The 19,051-nt window shown below is 42.4% G+C and overlaps 1 protein-coding gene across 1 annotated transcript in view; it reads right to left on the reverse strand.

The window, feature by feature from the left end:
• Positions 1–2,844: 2,844 nt before the first annotated feature.
• Atp8b1 (ATPase phospholipid transporting 8B1) overlaps positions 2,845–19,051 on the reverse strand; it is a 128,181-nt gene continuing 111,974 nt past the window's right edge. Inside the window, exons 21-28 of the mRNA XM_059246503.1 lie at positions 17,273–17,405; positions 16,581–16,869; positions 12,134–12,357; positions 10,771–10,854; positions 9,810–10,055; positions 9,401–9,539; positions 5,261–5,391; positions 2,845–3,095 (exon numbers count right to left, since the gene is read on the reverse strand). Of these exons, the coding sequence (XP_059102486.1) occupies positions 2,871–3,095; positions 5,261–5,391; positions 9,401–9,539; positions 9,810–10,055; positions 10,771–10,854; positions 12,134–12,357; positions 16,581–16,869; positions 17,273–17,405 (1,471 nt within the window). The 3' untranslated portion in view covers positions 2,845–2,870. The remainder of the gene's footprint in view (positions 3,096–5,260; positions 5,392–9,400; positions 9,540–9,809; positions 10,056–10,770; positions 10,855–12,133; positions 12,358–16,580; positions 16,870–17,272; positions 17,406–19,051) is intronic.

Genomic DNA, 19,051 nt, shown 5'->3' on the forward strand with positions numbered 1-19,051 from the left:
AAGCAAAACCAAAACCAAAAAACAGGAGCCAGGAATGTAATTCAACAGAGTGCTTTGCCAGCATGCACAAAGCCTCATGCCCAACAATGAACGAATGCAAACGTGGTGGCACATGCTGGTAGCATCAGCATTGAGAGGTGGTGACAGGAGGCTGGAAGTTCAAGGTCATCCCCGACTCTTCAAGGCGTTCAAGCAGCCTGGGGTTTATGAAAGCCTATCTTACAAAGGCAATAAAACACAAAATGTAGGGGTTAAAGAGATAGCCATGAAGAACACTTGTTTTTCTTCCAGAGGATCTGAGTTAGGTTTCCAGTCTCCACTACAGGCAGCTCCAGCTCCAGGAGATCTGATACTTTTTCTGGCCTCTGCAGGCACCCGTACATACATGGCATACACATACCACCACCACCAACAACAACAACCCAACTTGGAAAAAACATTTTACAGCTGGAAAGTGCAGCTCAGTAGAGAGTATTTGCTTAGCATACATGAGGCCCTGGGTTCAAACCCCAGCCCTGCAAATAAACAAACACAAAATACATACATAAACATACATATATAAAATTACACTTTCCAAATATTTTACTAAAGCATTTATTTTTTTAAACAAAAATATACATTAAATCTCAGATTTACAGCATATAGAAATAATTTATGATTTGCATTTTAAAATTATTAATATTGCACCCAACAGTGTAAGTCTTTGACACATATGCATTGTCAACCTTTCCCACCATTCAAAAAAAAAAGAAAGTGAAACTTGAAACTGACAAAATTCACAAGCTAAATTTTCTGTAAAAGAGAGAGAGAGAGAGAGAGAGAGAGAGAGAGAGAGAGAGAAACATACAATTCTTCTTATTTACAAGGTAAAGTTGTAAACTTTCAGAAATTTACCTCCATAGGATAGGCATACATTCTTTCATCATACCTAGACAATGCATTATAAAATTACAATTAAATTGTCCTGTCCTGTGTACAGAAGATGAACTATACACATGATTTCCTCTTGGGAGTTCACAGACTGATATAAACATTTGCAAGGGGAAAAAAATAACCTACTGCAACCCATCTATATCTTGACTAGAGTAGGAAAACTGTTTTGTGAGAAATAAAAACAAGAAAAGTCCATGAAAAAAAAAATAAGTTACCTTTTCAAGGATATTTTCCTTAATTACCCAATTTTTTTCAAAATAAAAAATACTGTTCTTTTGTCTTAGACATAAGACAGATGCCAGCCTGAGGCTCCTGAAAGACTCGCATACAATACTTTGTAGGAAGGGGCATACACAAACATTTTCTTTCTAACAGACGACTCTGTAAAATAGTGCCAAACGTATCGTCAGTGCCCTCTCTGGCCTTTTGGTTTCTTTGTTTAAACTTATCTGTTTTGAACAGGAGACCTCCCCTTCACTTCCAGGAAACACAGAGGAAATTCCCCCCCACCCAGGCTCCCTACCAGGTACATCCAATCTACAGACATGTGACAGACAATTTGTACAAAGCTCTCACTAGAGAACCAAGCAATGGAATCATTCACGTGAATGCGTACACACAACCTCATAACGTTTTAAGGAACTTTACAATTTTTGCGTTGGGCAACACTCATAGTTACCCTTGGCTGGGTACGGCCGCAGGCAGCAGTCTGAATACATTTTGTAGACTTTGTACAATGTCGCTCTTACCTCTTCTGTGTAGTAGTAGGACTTTCCCACCAGTTAACAGTCAAGCCCCGATGACAAAGTGTGTCTGCCCCCTAATGCCTCCAGTGGCTCATAAGAGCTAAAGTGGTGTCTTCTAGAAGAATCCACAACTAAATTTTCAGTAGGCAATTTCCTGTTCTTTTCCAAATAGTTAATTTTAATTGGTCCATAATTGTGCACATTTATGGGACACCATGTGATATTTCTTCCTTTTGGTACTGAGATGGGACCTAAGGCCCTGGCTCTACCACCAAGCCACAAGGCAGCCCGCCATGGGGTATGTGTATACTGCACAATGCTGACATCCGGGTTTGTCCAGTTCTTCAAACAGTATCACTTCTTTGTGTTGAAAACATTCCAATCCCTTTCATCTAGCATCTCAGAAATATATACTCCATTATCATTATCCATTGTCCTCTACTGCGCAACAAAGGCCACAACTGATTTCTCTTATCTAAATGGAGCTTACTTAATTCTAGGTGATACCGTCTTCGGCTTTTAAAAGTCAATTTTGGAAAATTTAAGTAGGGAGTCAAACCACTTGGTACTGCGGGAAAATGCTAAAACATGAAATAGTAAAATTATGTAATGCGTTTCTCAACCCGGTAGCAAATCAGAGCCAGAACGAAACTTTGCACTTAAGCATTGAACCAAGGAAACTTGTTTCAAATTTTATAACTTGGTATAAAGCAACATGAAGCCAGTCACCAGCTCCGAAAATGTCACCAAACCACTTTGTGTCAGGTGATAAACACGACGAATCTTTTGTTACTACATTCATACATTAAAAACAGACTTTTTTTTTTTTTAACAAAGTGACAAGCCACGGGAAGTGCATCAAAAAGAATCCATGTTTGAGGCCACAGATAGGACAGCGTCGTTGTAATTTTATAGTGCCGTAGTATCCTTTCAGCTGAAATGGAGACTTCTCTAAATTCTGTTGTCCTCGATTGAGCCTGGATTAAGACGTTCCCTTTGAACCTCAGCAGACATAGTGGCTGAATAAAATAGGTGGTGGCATGGCTTTTCTACTGCTTAACAGCTCAACCCTAGAAGTTTGTTATTAAGGTTATTGTCCTCTGTGACAAGTTCAGTTTGTTTTTGTTTGTTTTAAAAAAAGGTCCTGAGTCTTTCATTTAAAAAAAAAAAAAAGACATTTTCCCCCAGCGCTCAGCTCTCCACTGTGCGTCTGTACTCCGCGGTGCCTTCTGCGATGATGGCATCCAGGGGTGAGCGCTTCTTGCGGATGCTGCGGCCGGAGGAGATGAGGTCCGCGTAGCCCCTCTGGTGCGAGAAGGCATAGGCCGAGCGCCTGGAAGATGCTCCCCTCCGGAACACGTTCTGCGGCCGTTTCCACTGCTCTTCAGCCTTCAATCGCTTCCGATGCTTCTGGATCTGGGTAAAGGAAACCATGGAAAGAAAGGTCTGAGATACAGAGGATGCCTGGCCAACAGGAACTGGGCAGAAGCTAGTTCCGGCTGAGAGGCTGCACACCCCTATGCACGTACAAATGTCCGACTTCTTTCATCCCACAGGTGGAAACTGGAAAACTATGGCCAGGCATGGTGGCCCATGAATTTAATTCTTGTATTCAAAAGGTAGAAGTGGCTGGTCAGCGGTGGCACATGCCTTTAATCCCAGTAGAGCCGTGAGTTCAAGGCCAGCCTGGTCTACAGAGCGAGATCCAGGACAGGCACCAAAACTACATGGAGAAACTTTGTCTTGAAAAACCAAAAAGAAAGAAAGAGAGAGAGAGAGAGAGAGAGAGAGAGAGAGAGAGAGAGAGAGAGAGAGAGAGAGAGAGAGAAAGAAAGAAAGAAAGAAAGAAAGAAAAAAAGAAAAAAAGAAAGAAAGAAAGAAAGGTGTCTTGGAGGTCAGCCTGGTCTATATTGCAAGTTCCAGGAAAATAAAGTCCCTCACTTTTCCTAAAGTTAGTTTCTGTCAACTTGACACAATCTAGAGTCATATGAGAAAAAAATGTTAATTAGGAAAATGTCTCTATCAGATTGGCCTGTAAGCAAATCCATGGGGCATTTTCTTGATTAATGGTTGATATGGGAGGGCCCGGCCCACTGAGAGTTCCACCTCTGAGCAAATGATCCTGGGTAGTGAAAGGAAGCAGGCTGAGCAAGCCATGGGGAACAAGCCAGTGAGCAGCACTGTTTCTGCTTTAGTTTCTGACTCCAGGTTCCTGCTTGAGCTCCTGCCCTGACTTCCCACAGTGATAGACTGTGACCTAGGTAGGAGCTGTAAGCTGAAATAAACCTGTTCTTCCCAAGTGGCTTTCAGTCATGGTGTTTATCAGAACAACAGAAAACAATAGAAGAGCACTCTTTGTGAGTCCCGGGGCAGACTGGCATGTGTTGAAGATAAACCCTCTACAGGTTTTTCCTGCATGTTAGGGCATTCTCTCTCTCTCTCTCTCTCTCTCTCTCTCTCTCTCTCTCTCTCTCTCTCTCTCTCTCTGTGTGTGTGTGTGTGTGTGTGTGTGTGTGTGCATACACATGGCTATGGAGGCTAGACATGGATGTCTGCCGTCTTCCTCAATCACTCCCACCTTAATTTTTGAAGTAGGATTTCTCAAGGAGCCAATCCTGGAGCTCATAGATTCAGCTACACTGGCTGGTCAGTAAGTCCCGGGAATCCTCCTGTCTCCACCTCCCTAGCTCCGGCATTACAGGTGCAGGGTGCCAAGGTGAAGTTGTTTATGTGTGTGCTGCAACCCGAACTCAAGTCCTCACGCTCGCTCGCCCTGTAAGCTCTTTACCAACGGGCCCCAATCTCCTCTCAGTTCCTGAACCCTGCCAACTGTCAGCGTTCTCCTGGGCACTAAAGGGGGCTTGCCCAACATCCACGTCTCGCCTTTCTACAGGACGCTGATTTATACAGATAGGTACTCCTCCCCCTGTAGTAACATCCCTCATAAGACACGAAGCTTCTTTCCTGACTGGGTATTAGTTCAACAAAGCATGCGGCCTAATTCTGACAAATGAGACCTGAGAAAGGTGTGTGTTGAAGTTCCCAGGGTCCTGAAGGAAAGGATGGAAGCCTCCTCTTTCCCCCTGTTTATGGGTGTCAGATGTGATGCCAGGAACGGCTGTGGCCATCTTCTAGCACAAGATGAAACTGATACTGAAGACATTCTCCTCAGGAGAATGATGGAAAAGCAACATTAAATAGCTCAACCAACCGGCCCTGAAGTCTGCTAGTCATTTTGCAAGGGGAGATGACATGTTGTTTTGGGGACATTGATTGTATGATAGGAGAGAATTTTTGCTTTAAATAATGGGGGAGGGGGGGGACCCAACCCGTTTGCACGGCAAACGGCAAAGGGTTAAGATAATTGTAAAACAGAAGGGACAAAACATGCTACGCTGTACAGACAAATGCTGGAAGGTTCACTGTCCTTTAAGATGGAATTCAAGAGAAACGGTAAAACAATGGAATTCTGATCAGACTTTGCACAAACTGAGAAACCTGCAGGAAAGGCAGTATTGGGAAATGCTTTGGTTCCAGGAAGGGATACTCAGGTAGGAGAGGAGGTCTGTATCTTTACGTACCTTGTCACTTTCTGATGGCCAAATGGTCATTGACAAGAAACGGATGGCAACGACGGGCAATAAGCACACCGCCACGGTCAGGATGATGGTCAACCAAATATATGGCTGTCTCAGGGCATTGGAAGCCGTACCTGGAAAGAACATGGCGGTGAGTGACGCACAGAGGCATTCTTATCCTAAGGGCACAGTTTGCCTTCCATACAGTCGAGCAGACGACCTAGGCTCACACTTTATAACCAGATTTACTTCCACAAACTGCTCCAGAAATGGCCAGTTTTCTGTTTTCGTTTTTGAGACAGGGTCTCCCCCTGGGGCCCTCAGAGGGCCAAGACAGCAGGTGTGAGATCCACCACACCCAATCATGAATGCACAGTTGTTGTTTTTTTAAAGCCAAGACCCAGCAAAGCCAAATAAAAGGGTCAGTTGTTTGCTACAAGAAGATACACAAGAACAAAATGGGGGAAGATGCTTTTAGTAATGCTGCACCAATAAACAATGGAAAATTGGAGCTGGGAAGTAGCTCACAGGTAGAGCATGTGCCGAGCAAGCACCAGGCTCTGGGATCATTCGGCAGTAGAGACTTCAAAAAACAAACAAACAAACAAAACAAACAAACAAACAAACAAAAAACCAAAACAGTTTCTAGCTTCTAGTTTTGTCTGGAAACTCCACACATTTGTCCCGAATATTGGCAGCCCACAGTGTTTTACATTGGCCATGCCATTTAGTCTACTCTGAGAGGTGGGAGCTGCCATCTTTGCCACATCAGGAAACTGAGTTGAGAACTTAGTAAGTCTGCCCAAGAAAAACACAACTAGGCATGGCCGCCCCAAGATCAAAACCCATTCTGTGACTGGACCCATGCTTTCTCCATAGAAAATTGGTGGTTTACTGTCTAGTCTTTTACATCAGAAGTAGCAATTTGGTTTTATAAACAGGTGATCATATACATTTCCCCAACAGCAAACACCTAGAGCCCAATTAATCACAACACTTTCTGTATTTATATGAGTTTATAAAATTAATTTTTTAAAATGTAAACTCTTTTATTTTTTAAAATTGGCACACAAGGTATTGGATATCATTATGGCATTTTTGACACAAAGTGTGCTTTAGTAGTCTCCCTCCCCCTTACCTCCCCACTGCCATTCTTAATCTCCCACCAGAACCCCTTCCCCCTCCCCCTGGTATCTTTGGCGCTTTCATATCCCATGTAACCGTCTGTTCATCTTCCACCCTCTTTGTTATCTGTTTTCACCCTCTCATTTTCCTTTCCAGTTTTAAAAGTTTTACTCATATTTACACACATGTATACAAACAGTCTTCATTTTTAAACTACTAAATATAAATCAGATTTAAAAATACTTCACATGGGAATATTCTAAGTAAGCATTAAAAGAGTAAGAAAAAACAAAACAAAATCATGAAAACTAGCCAGGTGGTGGTGGCGCAATTTTGATTATATTCAAACTCCACTCTACCTCTTTCCAGATCAATCCCCCCAACAACTTTTTCTCCTTCTCCTCCTCCTCCTCCTTCTCCTCCTCCTCCTCCTCCTCCTCCTCCTCCTCCTTCTCCTTTTTAAATAACCCACTAAGTCTGCTTTGTGCTACTCATATACTCAAGAGTCGGGCATTTACTAGAGTGTGGCAGATCTACCAGGGGTGACATTATTAAAGAAACCTACTCTCTCTCCCTCAGAAGCCATTAACTGTCACCTGTTAAAGGCAGAGAGCTCATGAACCCCTTCCCACTCCATGCTGAAATACGGACTGGCTTGATCTTGGGTAGGTAACCAGAGCTATGGTGAGTTTAGGAGTCCAGTAGTCCTGTTAGATCCAGAAGACACGGTTTTCCTCCCTGACCTCTGGCTTTTTAAAAATATATATATTTATTTTTAAATCTTATGTATACGGGTGATTTGCCTGCCTGTGCACTATGGGCATGTCTGGTGCCTTTGGAAGTCAGAAGAGGGCATCGGATTCCCTGGAATTAGAATTACAGATGGTTGTGAGCCACCATGTGGGTACTGGGAGTCAAACTCAGGTCCTCTGGAAGAGCAACCAGTGCTCTTAACTGCTGAGCCATTTCTCCAGCCCCAATCTCCAGAGCTTAAGCTGTATGTTTTATATAGTTATAATCATTAGTCTTCTCACTTTTGTTTATCATTCATTGAACTGTTGTTCCGCATACATATTTCAAAAGATGGACCCAACTTTTGAGTTCTAGGTTTCTATGGTGGTATTATTTTATCATTTGATTAGTTAATTTAATATTCTCTTTGACCTATTTCTAGCCCCCCCCCATTTAAAAAATAATTAAAACTGTCATAGTAATGCAGTTTTTGTACAAGGAATCTTAAAGTAGAAATAACTGGTCAAAATGCATGAAGAGTTCTATAATTCATGGTGTACTTTCAGATAGCATTTTGGAAAGAATAAATTACATTACAGTTCTTTCAGAAATACATATGCACTCACATTTTCATAACTATCAATATTAGGTATTGTGGGGTGGAGGAAAGGCTTTACTTGGCTGCTGCCTCCTCCTCCTCCTTTCACCTCTTCTTTTAAAGGCAGAGTCTTGCTATGTAGCGCAGCTGGCCCAAAGCTCACTATACAGGCCAGGCCAGCCTTGAACTTGGAGCGCTCTTCCTCTGTCCTCATGAGATGGGTTAAATGCATATGCTACCATTTCTAGCAATTTAATCTTTGATTTAATTTTTTGTTATTTTTTTAAAAATATGTTTTATTTATTATTTTTATTGGATATAATGTAAATTTCATTTTACTTTTTTAATTGAAAATAGATTTTTTCATATAATATGTTCTGATTAAGGTTTCCTCTCCTCCAACTCCTCCCAGACCCTCCCTACCTCCCCACCCACTGAAATCCACACCATTTCTTTTCCCTCTCTCATTAGAATACAAACAGGCATCTAGAAATATAATAAAATAAAAACAAGCAAACCAGAATAGGTCAAAACAAACAAGGAAAAAAAAAGAGCTCCAGAAAAAAGCACAAGAAACGCATGTTCGTATATACAGAAATTTCATGAAAACACAAAACTACAAAAAGGATCTGTAAGGTTAAAAAGAAAAAAGCCCAGATAAAGCATTGTGATACAAAGAACCTCCAAAAATGCCATTGAATTCATTTAGTGTTGGCCACCTAATGCTGGGCATAAAACTATGTTTTAAAATTGTGTAATTGTGTGTGTGTGTGTGTGTGTGTGTGTGTGTGTTGCCTGAAGAGGCCAGAAGAGGACATGGATCCTCTGGAAATGGAGTTACAGCAATTAGGAGGCACCCAATGTGGGGTGTTAGGAACTAACCGATCTTGGGTTCTCTATAAGAGCAGTATGTGCTCTTAACCACTGAGCCATCTCTCCAGTCCTGTCTTTTCTTCTTTAAAGAAGCTTAGTTGATTTTCATGTTTATTTTGTGTGTGTGAGTGTGTGTATGTGAGTGTATGTATGAATGTGTGTAAGTGTGTGAGCATGTGTGTGTGTGACTGTGAGTGTGTGTGTGAGTGTGTGAGCATGTGTGTGTGAGCGTGTGTGTGTGTGTGTGTATGTAGGAGTATGTGTAAATATGTAAGTGTGAGTGTGTGTGTGAGTGTGTGAGCATGTGTGTGTATGACTGTGAGTGTATGAGTGTGTGTGAGAGTGTGTGAGCGTGTGTGTGTGTGTGTGTGTGTATGTAGGAGTATGTGTAAACATGTAAGTGTGAGTGTGTGTGTGAGTGTGTGAGTGTGTGAGCATATGTATAAGTGTCAGTGTGAACACAGTTTGCAGGTGGAGGTCAGAGGACCACTTGTTTCAGGAGTTCATTCTCTCCTTCCACCATGTGAGCCCCACAGATTGCCACAGGCTTGGTGGCAGGCACCGTTATTAACCTGCTGATTCATCTCGATGGCCCAAGCCTTTTAATCTTTCTGCTATCGATTTAACAGATATACGGTTATATCTTAATATGACTTTAACTTGCTTAGACCCTTCCAAACAGCTACTTCCATCCATTCCTGTTAGAATATTAATTTTTACTAGCAAAAAATTTTTGTACTTACCCGGTAATTACGTCAGAATGTAAGCTGATGTCATTGATCTACACTTACTTTTGGAATCTGAGAAATACCAACCTGTGAACTGAAATGCGGACGGAAAGAGAACATGTATCCCCGCACTATGGAAATCAAACATGATGCCAAAGTACAGCGCGATGCTTCCAAAAATTGAAAAAGCATTCACAAAAGTCCAGTAGGAAGTATCCAAGCCAATCTGTCGGGAAACCAGAGAAAAACAGAGTACTCATTTGGGGAATGTAGCAGGAAAAGAAAGGATCTAAGAATTCTGAAAACGGAACTTGGCGATTTGGGTCTGATTTGGTTTGAACAGTAAACAACCCGAAACCAAACCATCCTTGGCTCAAGCAAGAAAGAGGAACTATTCGAAGATGAGAGACAGAAAGAACAGTCTTATTTTTTAAAGTGACAGAGGCTAGGTACAGGTAACAACAGATATAGGATGTAGGCAAGGAAAGCCACATACCTGGAAATTGACTGTTATTACTAGAGCTGAGGCCACTGTGACGGCAAAGGACTGGTAGTCTGAAGGTGCCTCTCCATCCTGTCCAACTGTTTGTAGATAAGCGCCAAGTGGTATGAAGAAGAGGACCATGGATGTTAAGACCCCATGCAGCAAACTGACAAAGAATCTCTTATAGTTGAATAGCAAGTCCCTCTGTCCCACTACATACAACCCAGGGAATCGGAGACTCAGTTTGTCACTCACGTCCTTAAAGAGAAAACAAAATCAGAATGATGTGTTGTCTATGAGGTCAAAGATGTTGGTGTGTCACAATTTGCATCTTGTATCTCACACACAGCTGCCACTTGCCCTTGTGTTTTTGGAAGGCAAGCAGGGATCCAGATCATTAATTCTGTGTGCAGAGGTCAACCATGCAGCTTTAGCTTACCAGCATTTGATGTTTACAGAGAATAGCAATGGGGACTCTGTCCTGGTACTAGCAAAGCCAATCAATTAATAATGTCAAAAAATGTGTGGAGAATAGTTTTTAACCTCCTGAGATAAAGAAAATTCACATAGAAACTGGTAAATTAACGCTTAATTACCCCCATTTATTTATTATTAATTATCCATTTCCTAGGAATTGCTTGTCAGATAAAATGTGATTTAGGAATTAAATACATCAACTTTGGAAAGTGTTAAAATTTACTTTTTAAATCAATAAGTTGTCAATAAAAAAAACCTGCTGGATTCTCAGGTGTCTGAACAGCCAGATGTCTGAAAGAAACATATAAGCACTCTTGCCTACAACAAGTTACAGAAATTCTTTTCTTAGCAGAACATAAAGCAGTTATTGTTGCTTGACAGGTGTGCTAGGGTTTACTCAGGGTGAGTAAAGCTAGAAGAATGCATTGGTGTGTTTGCTGGAATCTCCCTGGCAGTGGATGGATCCATCCAGAGCACCCCAGCCCGTGGTTCCTACCTGGTCCAGCAGCCCCATGAGGAGCACAGGCAGACTGGAGTACAGCACATTGTACAGGGTGATAAACCAGTCCTCATATGCCGTCTGCAAAGGGAGAACAGAGGCTCTGTGTCATGCACAAAGACAGACTGCAGGTCTGCTTTCTCCAAGTGGGGACCCCATCCTGAAGAGAAAGCACCCCTCAGCCACCCCTGCACAAAACACGAGTTAGTCTATGCAGTAGGTAGCACCACAGACCTTTTCATGGCAACAATCCCCTCCCCTCCTCTCCTTAAATGTATGCATGAGAACGCTACAAGAAGGTTTTGCTAAAAGGCTCTATCCTGATGGGTAATGCTAGAAAAGTCAGTGTTCATTAAAAACAAGATTTTATATCTTGTGTTATGTGTGTGCATCTGTGTATGGGTATGTGTACATGAGTGTAAGTGCCACAAATGTCAGAAGAGGGCTTTGAGTCCTCTGGGATGAGAGCTACAGGTAGTAAATTGTCACCTGACAATGGGTACTGGGAACCAAATTCTGGTCCTCTGTAGGAACAGTATGTCCTCTTTTTTTTTTTTTGGTTTTTCGAGACAGGGTTTCTCTGTGTAGCTTTGCGCCTTTCCTGGAACTCACTTGGTAGCCCAGGCTGGCCTCGAACTCACAGAGATCCGCCTGGCTCTGCCTCCCGAGTGCTGGGATTAAAGGCGTGCGCCACCACCGCCCGGCCAGTATGTCCTCTTAACCTTGAGACATCTCTCCAGCCACGGTCATCAGTATTGAAATCCCTTGTGAGTGCATTAGAATTCTGAAACTCAGTTGGAATATTTAAAACTGTTTAATACTTAAAAAAAAGAATATGAGAACTAGTTCAGAAGGACTGGCAAGGTGGCTCAGTAGGCAAAGGGCCTGCCACAAAAGCCTGGTGACCTGAGTTTTGATCCCTGGTGCCCAGGTAAAGATGGAAGGAGAGAACTGACCCTACAAAGTTGTTTATCTGACCTCTACATAGGCACCGTGGTGTGTGTGCACCTACACACACACACACACACACACACACACACACACACACACACAGATGCACATACAATCAACCATTTAGTAAAATGCTTAAAAGAACTAGCATTTTGCCGGGCGGTGGTGGCGGCGCACGCCTTTAATCCCAGCACTCGGAAGGCAGAGGCAGGTGGATCTTTGTGAGTTCGAGGCCAGCCTGGTCTACAGAGCTAGATCCAGGAAAAGGCACAAAACTACACAAAGAAACCCTGTCTCAAAAAAACAAAACAAAAACAAAAACAACAACAACAAAAAAAAAAGAACTAGCATTTTATTCGTGTAAAAGTCCTACTGAACAAATAGTTTTAAAGGAATAATGTTCCATTACCTGTGCCGAGTAGCCATTGAAGAAGGAGTACCAGAAATGAACTAAAGTAAATGCAAAGTTCTTGTAAAAGAAGTATCGGAGGAACTTGCACATCCTTATGTAAGACCACCGGCCATGGACCAGCAGCAACCTCTGTAGATATCTGAACTGAGCAAAAGAATAGTCACTGGACATGACAGCTTGCATTCCTTCTTGTCCACTTATTCCAACACCAATGTGGGCAGCTATGGGGCAGAGGGAAAAGAAGGGGGGGGGGGCGTCAGACACTGCTTCTAAGTCCAAGCCTTGAGCAACTCAAGACTTTCCACAGCAAAACAAAAACAAAAGCTCTTGCCCACCCCGCCCACCCCATACTTGTCACAGGGACAGGTATGCTAGGCCAAGCACAGACGGGACTCCATAAATACTTGTGACAGGATCTCAGGTGGGTGGTGAATTCCATTTGGATTATCTGCCCAATACATCAGCCATCTCTTCCACCTACAGGGTGAGCCCCAGGCACCCTCATGGGCCACAGATGAGTCAGCTGCACGTCACTTATGGTAGATACTGCAAAACTAGCCCCGTCAACCTCCATTCTCCCTTTGTTGTAAGTAGAGAAGGCAAGAGTATACAACCTGGCATACTTTCCCAGACTACTGTATTTGGTCTCATTGGGGCCCACTGTTTAGATCCACTCATGACTAGGAAACTGAGGTGACCTGGAGTCTAGATTTTTCCTCCCCTTTTTGATATTTCTGTAGCAGAGTTCATATCCACTTTTGGCTGCCCAGATACTGATAGGCAACCATGAAGGCTTCTCAATTGAGAAGCTCTTCAGAGGGATCTAAAAGGTAGAAGCTCCTCTAGTGAGTGGTCCAGAGGCTAGAGATTCAGCCTAGAAACTTCTTCAGTCCATTAAAAGCTTTTGAAGGCACCTATAGCCCTTAACAAGCTAGCTGAGAGAAAACTTAGGTTTGGACCAGTCCATCTCTCCTTTTGGGATCCTGGAACTAGCATGGAGGTGTGCTAGTGTCTAGAATTTTATCATGTAAATTATTAAGTATGGAATGGATTTCTTTTTTTCTGAAGGTCTCTGAGAGCGTAAGACAGATAGACAGGCAGGCAGACAGACAGACCAACAGGCATTGGGTTCCTCATGTAATTTTAGGTCCTGAGTTCAATGTCTTTCTGAAGCCTGGCTTCTTAGCCACAGTGAGACATCTTTACATTTTTTGTTTGCTTGTTTGTTTTAACTGATTTTGTTTTGAGCTTTTGTGTCATGTAGCTCATATGCTTGTCTCTAACTCACTATGTAGCTGAGGATGGCTTTGAACTTCCAATCCACCTGACTCCACCTGCCTGGTGGAGTTCTGCTCTCCCATGTCTGGTTTATGTGGTGCTGTGGATATCAACCATGGCTTTGGGCACAATAGGCAAGGACTCTATAAACTGACCTACATTCTCAACCTCTTTATATATTTTTAAATTAATTTTTTTCTTAAGCCAGCTTTATCTAACATTCCTAATTAAAATAATTTTAACTAAAATAATTTTAATTAAAATCAATTTTTAAAGGCCCACTGTAGCTTTAACACACACACACACACACACACACACACACACACACACACACAGAGGCACCCATGCACACACACACATGCACTGAGGAGGAAAAGATTTCCAGAACTTTGTTAATCCATCTAATAGTCATTAAATACATTTTCAAGTTAGATAATCTGGAATTTTGTCCAGGTCTTAAAAATTAACATAAACGATGATAGTGAGGTCTTTTAGAGAAAATGTGTTGGAGAACACAGCCATCACTCCGACCTCAAGAAGTGACTTCACACTCTACAGTTTCCAAATAGAAAGAAGCTTCAAGGGGCTGGAGAGATGGCTCAGTGGTTAAGAGCACTGCCTGTTCTTCCAGAGGTACTGAGTTCAATTCCCAGCAACCACATGATGCCTCACTACCATCCGTAATGAAATCTGGCGCCCTCTTCTGGCCTGCAGGTGTATATGCAGACAGAACACTGTATACATAATAAATAAAAATAAATCTAAAAAAAAAAAAAAAAAAAAAAAAAAAGAAGCTTCAAAAATCCAACCCCAATTTTGAGGCCAAAGTATGTAAAATTTAAAACATAACTATAGGAAGTTAGTTGTCCAGGCCTATGTTTTACTTATACTTTGTAGCTCTAACAGAGTGGAGTGGAGGAGAGGGAATGGAAGGGGAGGGGAGGGGAAGGGAGGAAGAATAAGTGATCCCATTTAGTGATTTACAACCCTTTTCAAAACACATAAATAGTGCTTACAAGCAGTTGTGGCTGCCAAACTGCTTTCCTACCAAACCACGGCCTCCTTCCTCTCTGAACTGGCAACAGAGAGAAACGTTGAGATTCCCAGTGGTCTGCCAAGACCTGCGGAAGAGGCACTCTGTCTTAGGCCAGTCTGCAGTCCTTTAACTTTTCCATGGAGCAGTGTGTGAAACCGAACATTGTTACAGCTCACAGGGTAACTGAGGTCGAACAAACTCTAAGGCAACACTGTTTCCCCCTAAAATCTAAAACACAGCCTAGTACTGTTGTTTTGCTAAAAGATGGTGCTTTCGAATTGCCTTCTAAATAATTGTGTTTATTCCCATAGATTGGTGCTGCTCTCAACCTTGGTCACACACACACACACACACACACACACACACACACACACACTCGTGCCCCCACACATATACATGCATACATGCCCACACACATACACATGCACATATGTGTGCACACACACGCACACACTAAATAAGTAAATGAAAATTTTAAAATAAAAGTTTAAAATAACTTCAGAAAAATGGGCTCACATGAGGTTTACTTATGTTCCCTTGCTTTGCTCTGTTGAAGGCAGATGGCCAACCTAGGAAGGAAACTTTGGAAGGCTCCATCATTAATAAAATGACAAGTCTGTAAGGCCCCTAACCTTCCAGGACATCGAGAGGTCTATATCATAACTGAAAAAACTCACGTTTGAGTTATTCCTTTGACACAAGTAGTTACAGTCATGTCAGGGTACATGATGGGGAAAATAATCCAGAGCTGGCCACAGAGGAAGGAGCGATCTAACTCAGAGCAGGCAGTGGCATCTGTGTGGTGGGCTGGGCACAGAGCAGATAGCGGAGGGGGATGAAATTGGCAGTGGGAACAGATAGGCGTGTTGATAAAAAGCAAGAAGACATACGTCTTACAGATGGCTCCTGCTGAAGAAGACAGGGTTGGAAGGCTCTTAGCACATACCAAGGAGGAAAAGAGAAGACTCTGAGGAAAGAAAGAGATGGTTTGTGAGTCATAAAACAGGCTGGATTAAAATCTGGCCGTATGTGATGTGCTGAAGTTCCCCAGCACAACAGTTCAGGCATGTGTGTGTATAGTCACGTCATAATTCACCTTAACCGCAACAAGGCGATATCGCAGAGTTAGAGGACAGAGAAGATAATTTTCTTGTTTCAGATGAGAAAATGGGTCTGAAATGAAGCCCCAGCTGACATGGGAGTTTGGTAGTAAGAAGAGAAGCCTCAGGTCAAGACAGCTTGGGTGCTTTTATAACATTATAGAACTTGAAAATCCATAATTTGAAAATCTAAAGTGCTCCAGTGTGTGAAGACAGCTGAGCAGCATTCAAAAAGTGAAATCCATGCAATTTTTCCCCAAATGGAATATCTCCAAAACCTGAAACACTTTGGCTAGAAGATAATCCACCTATGTTACCTAATAGTACTATAGGCAGAAAAAAAGAACCAGGAATGGACACACGAGTGAGGACCAGAGGTCTGGTCCACATGCTCTAACTTCTGTGTAACCATGTCTCTGCATGACAGTCTTTCAGTGGTGAGGAGCTAGAATCCTCCAACTGGAGAAAAGATCATGGACTGTGCTAGGGAGAGCAAGATCATGAGATTGTGGTAGAATGTTTTCTTCAGGACTTAGGTAAGAAAGAATAATATCCTCAAAAATGAATACCAGAGTTAACAGTTCATGCTGAGTACAGCAAAATCTCTTGCAAAATTTATTACATATCAAGGGTTTTTATTGCATTAAGAAAAAAAATCAATTTTAATTTCAGTGCTCCTTAGTTTTTAATCAGGATGGAAACAACAGTTAAAAATATTAAGTTTTTTGATAAGCCCTTAAAAATACAGGAAAGGAGCCATCTAGAGGGAAAAAAGCCACACTGCACATAAAAGAAACTACAATTTTCCCAGCTACAGCTCATCTCCTCCTTGACGTTCAGCAAGTCCCACGCCTCCTGGACATACTGCAGGCTTCCTGAGGGTAAGTCAAGGCAGGGCATGACTAAATGCCTTCAGGGTTACGTGCCGTATGATGCCTCAGCCATGGGACCTGAAGACACAACTCCCTCCTGTTCCTACCACGCCTGTCCAGCAAGGTGGGGTGCCACAGACCACTCACGCACAACTCACTTTTGATCATGTTCACGTCATTGGCCCCGTCTCCAATGGCCAGCGTGATGGCCTTCTTGTACCTCTTCACCAGATCGACCACCATGGCCTTCTGCTTGGGGGTCACTCGGCAGCAGATGACGGCGCTACACTCACAGGCCAGGTCCACAAAGTTCTTCTGTCTCTGCTCCTTCTTCTCTTCCAGCCTTCTCTTACTCTGGGTCCGCATCCGCCTCTCTTCCTCTGTCCTTGGGAACTTCAGCTTTAGGATGTTACCTCTCTTGGTCTTTTTCTCTAGAAGGATCTCATTCTGTGACATCGGAGGGAGAGAGCATCACCAATCACTTTAGTTTTTACGTCAAGAGGACCGCTCCCAAGACTCAAGTCATGGGAAGCAAAGTTCAAGCATTTTAACATTGATTATTTAGCTTCTGATAAAAAAAGACTTACAATAAGCATATAGAAAATATGTGTATCTTTAAGAGAAAAGTGGAAATGACCCACTTGTCAAAATACCTGGATTACCAATTTCACCATTTTGCTCTAATCCCTTCCAGATATCCTCTAACACTAAGACTCAAACTTAGAAGAATCACACTTGTTTTTATAGACTAAGACTTGTAGATTGATAGGCAGTTAGTATGCAAAGCCATCAAGAATGGTCCCAAGGGACTTGTTTGAGTGACAGCTGATGACTCACTACTGATACACACCAACCAAGAGCCAGTGATGATTAAGGCACGGTTTTCTCCAGGTGGAAAAAAAGGTTCATACACAGGGGGTACAAATTTCGAAGAGACGCCACCTCTGTTTCTCTGATTCTCCATCCTCGTGTGAAGAAGAGAACTATGGGAAAATAAATTGAAGTACGTAAAACATACAACCATAAAAGGCACTAGACTGTAATTTATTTTATTTTATTTTTTGAGACAGGGTCTCACTATGTATCCCTGATAGGCCTGGAGCTCACTATGTAGACCAGCTGGTCTTGAACTCACCAATCCCCCTGCCTCTGCCTCCCAAATGCTGGGATTAAAGGCATGCACTACCACACCTGGCTCTAGACTTTAATTTTGACATCACTTTAAAAAAAAATCATGTTACAAAAGTACCCAGCATGACATTTATCACATTGCTGAGTGTGCAGCTCAGTAGTGTTCAAACTAGTCACATGTTGTATAGCCAATCTGTCTTGGGAAGCTCACTTGTTTTGTGACTGGCTCAATGTCACTGATGTCTTCAAGGTCATCAGTACTAGACCATGTGCTATACTTTCTTTCCTTGTGAAAGGTGAGTGATATTCCATTGTATGGATATGTTGATTTTTTTTGTTTATCCAATTCATACCTTAATGGATACGTGGGTTGCTTCTGCCTCTTGGCTATTGCGAACAGTGCTCTATGTTGGGCATATATTTTTTTTTCAAAATCCTGCTTTCCATTCTTCTGAGTAGGTACCCAGGGTAGGACTACTGAACAATATGAAAATTCTATTTTGAATGCTCTCAAGGAAGGCCCATACTGTGGCCATGTGCTTTTCACCCCATCAACACACACCAGTGTTCCGATCCCTCAAGCCTCCCCAGAACTTAGCAGTCACATACATTTCATCCCACTGATGCACACAGAGTCTTGATCCTCTTAGCCTCACTGGCATTTGTTATTTTATTTTATTTTTTCTTTCTTTTCTGGTCATCCAGAAAGAAGTCATATTCTGTGACTTTGATTTGCATGTTCCTGACAATTCATGATGCTGATCGCTTCTGTATGGCCCTTAGCCACAGTGCCTCCACTGTGAAGAAATGTCTAAGTGTTGGCTCCTCGACCGTGGGGGGGCACCATGTCCTTGGTACTTTACCATTTGTCAAAGACCCAAATAATGATGCGGGTAACATAGGCAATAGAAGGGACGCAGTCTTGATGTGAATTTCCCCACTCTACTGTATGACAGAAAAAAAAGCTGATTTCCACATACTCAAAATTATATCTGCTTTTCAAAATTCTCAGTGCTTGATTTTTTTTAAGATTTATTTTTATATTTAGTTATGAAAAGTATGTGTCTGTGTGAACGTTTGTCACACATATGTGGGTGCCTGAGCTGCCTGACATGGGTCCTGGGAGCCGAACTCGGGTCCTCAGCAAGAGCAGGATGTACTCTTAACTGCTGAGCCACTGCTCCAGCCTTCTTATTGCTTTAAACCAAAAAATTATTATGATGCTTCCATCTGATGGGGAAAGTGAGTCATGGCATTTTAGAGTGGAAAAGGCTAGTCTCCTCGTGTTACAAATCAGAAAATGAAGGCAGAAGGAGACGATGTGATTTTACTTGCAGGGAGTCCATGGGAAATCTAGTATAAGGATTCAGGTCTTCATACCCAGCCTGAGGCTTTCTCCATTCAACACACACCACCATCATTCTTCACTTTCAGAAGCAGGTTTCTCGACCTTGGCACTATTGGGATCTTGAACCAGATAATTCTCCATCCTATGTGG

The sequence above is a fragment of the Peromyscus eremicus genome, chromosome 19 (assembly GCF_949786415.1).
Source record: "Peromyscus eremicus chromosome 19, PerEre_H2_v1, whole genome shotgun sequence".
Taxonomy (NCBI): Eukaryota; Metazoa; Chordata; class Mammalia; order Rodentia; family Cricetidae; genus Peromyscus; species Peromyscus eremicus.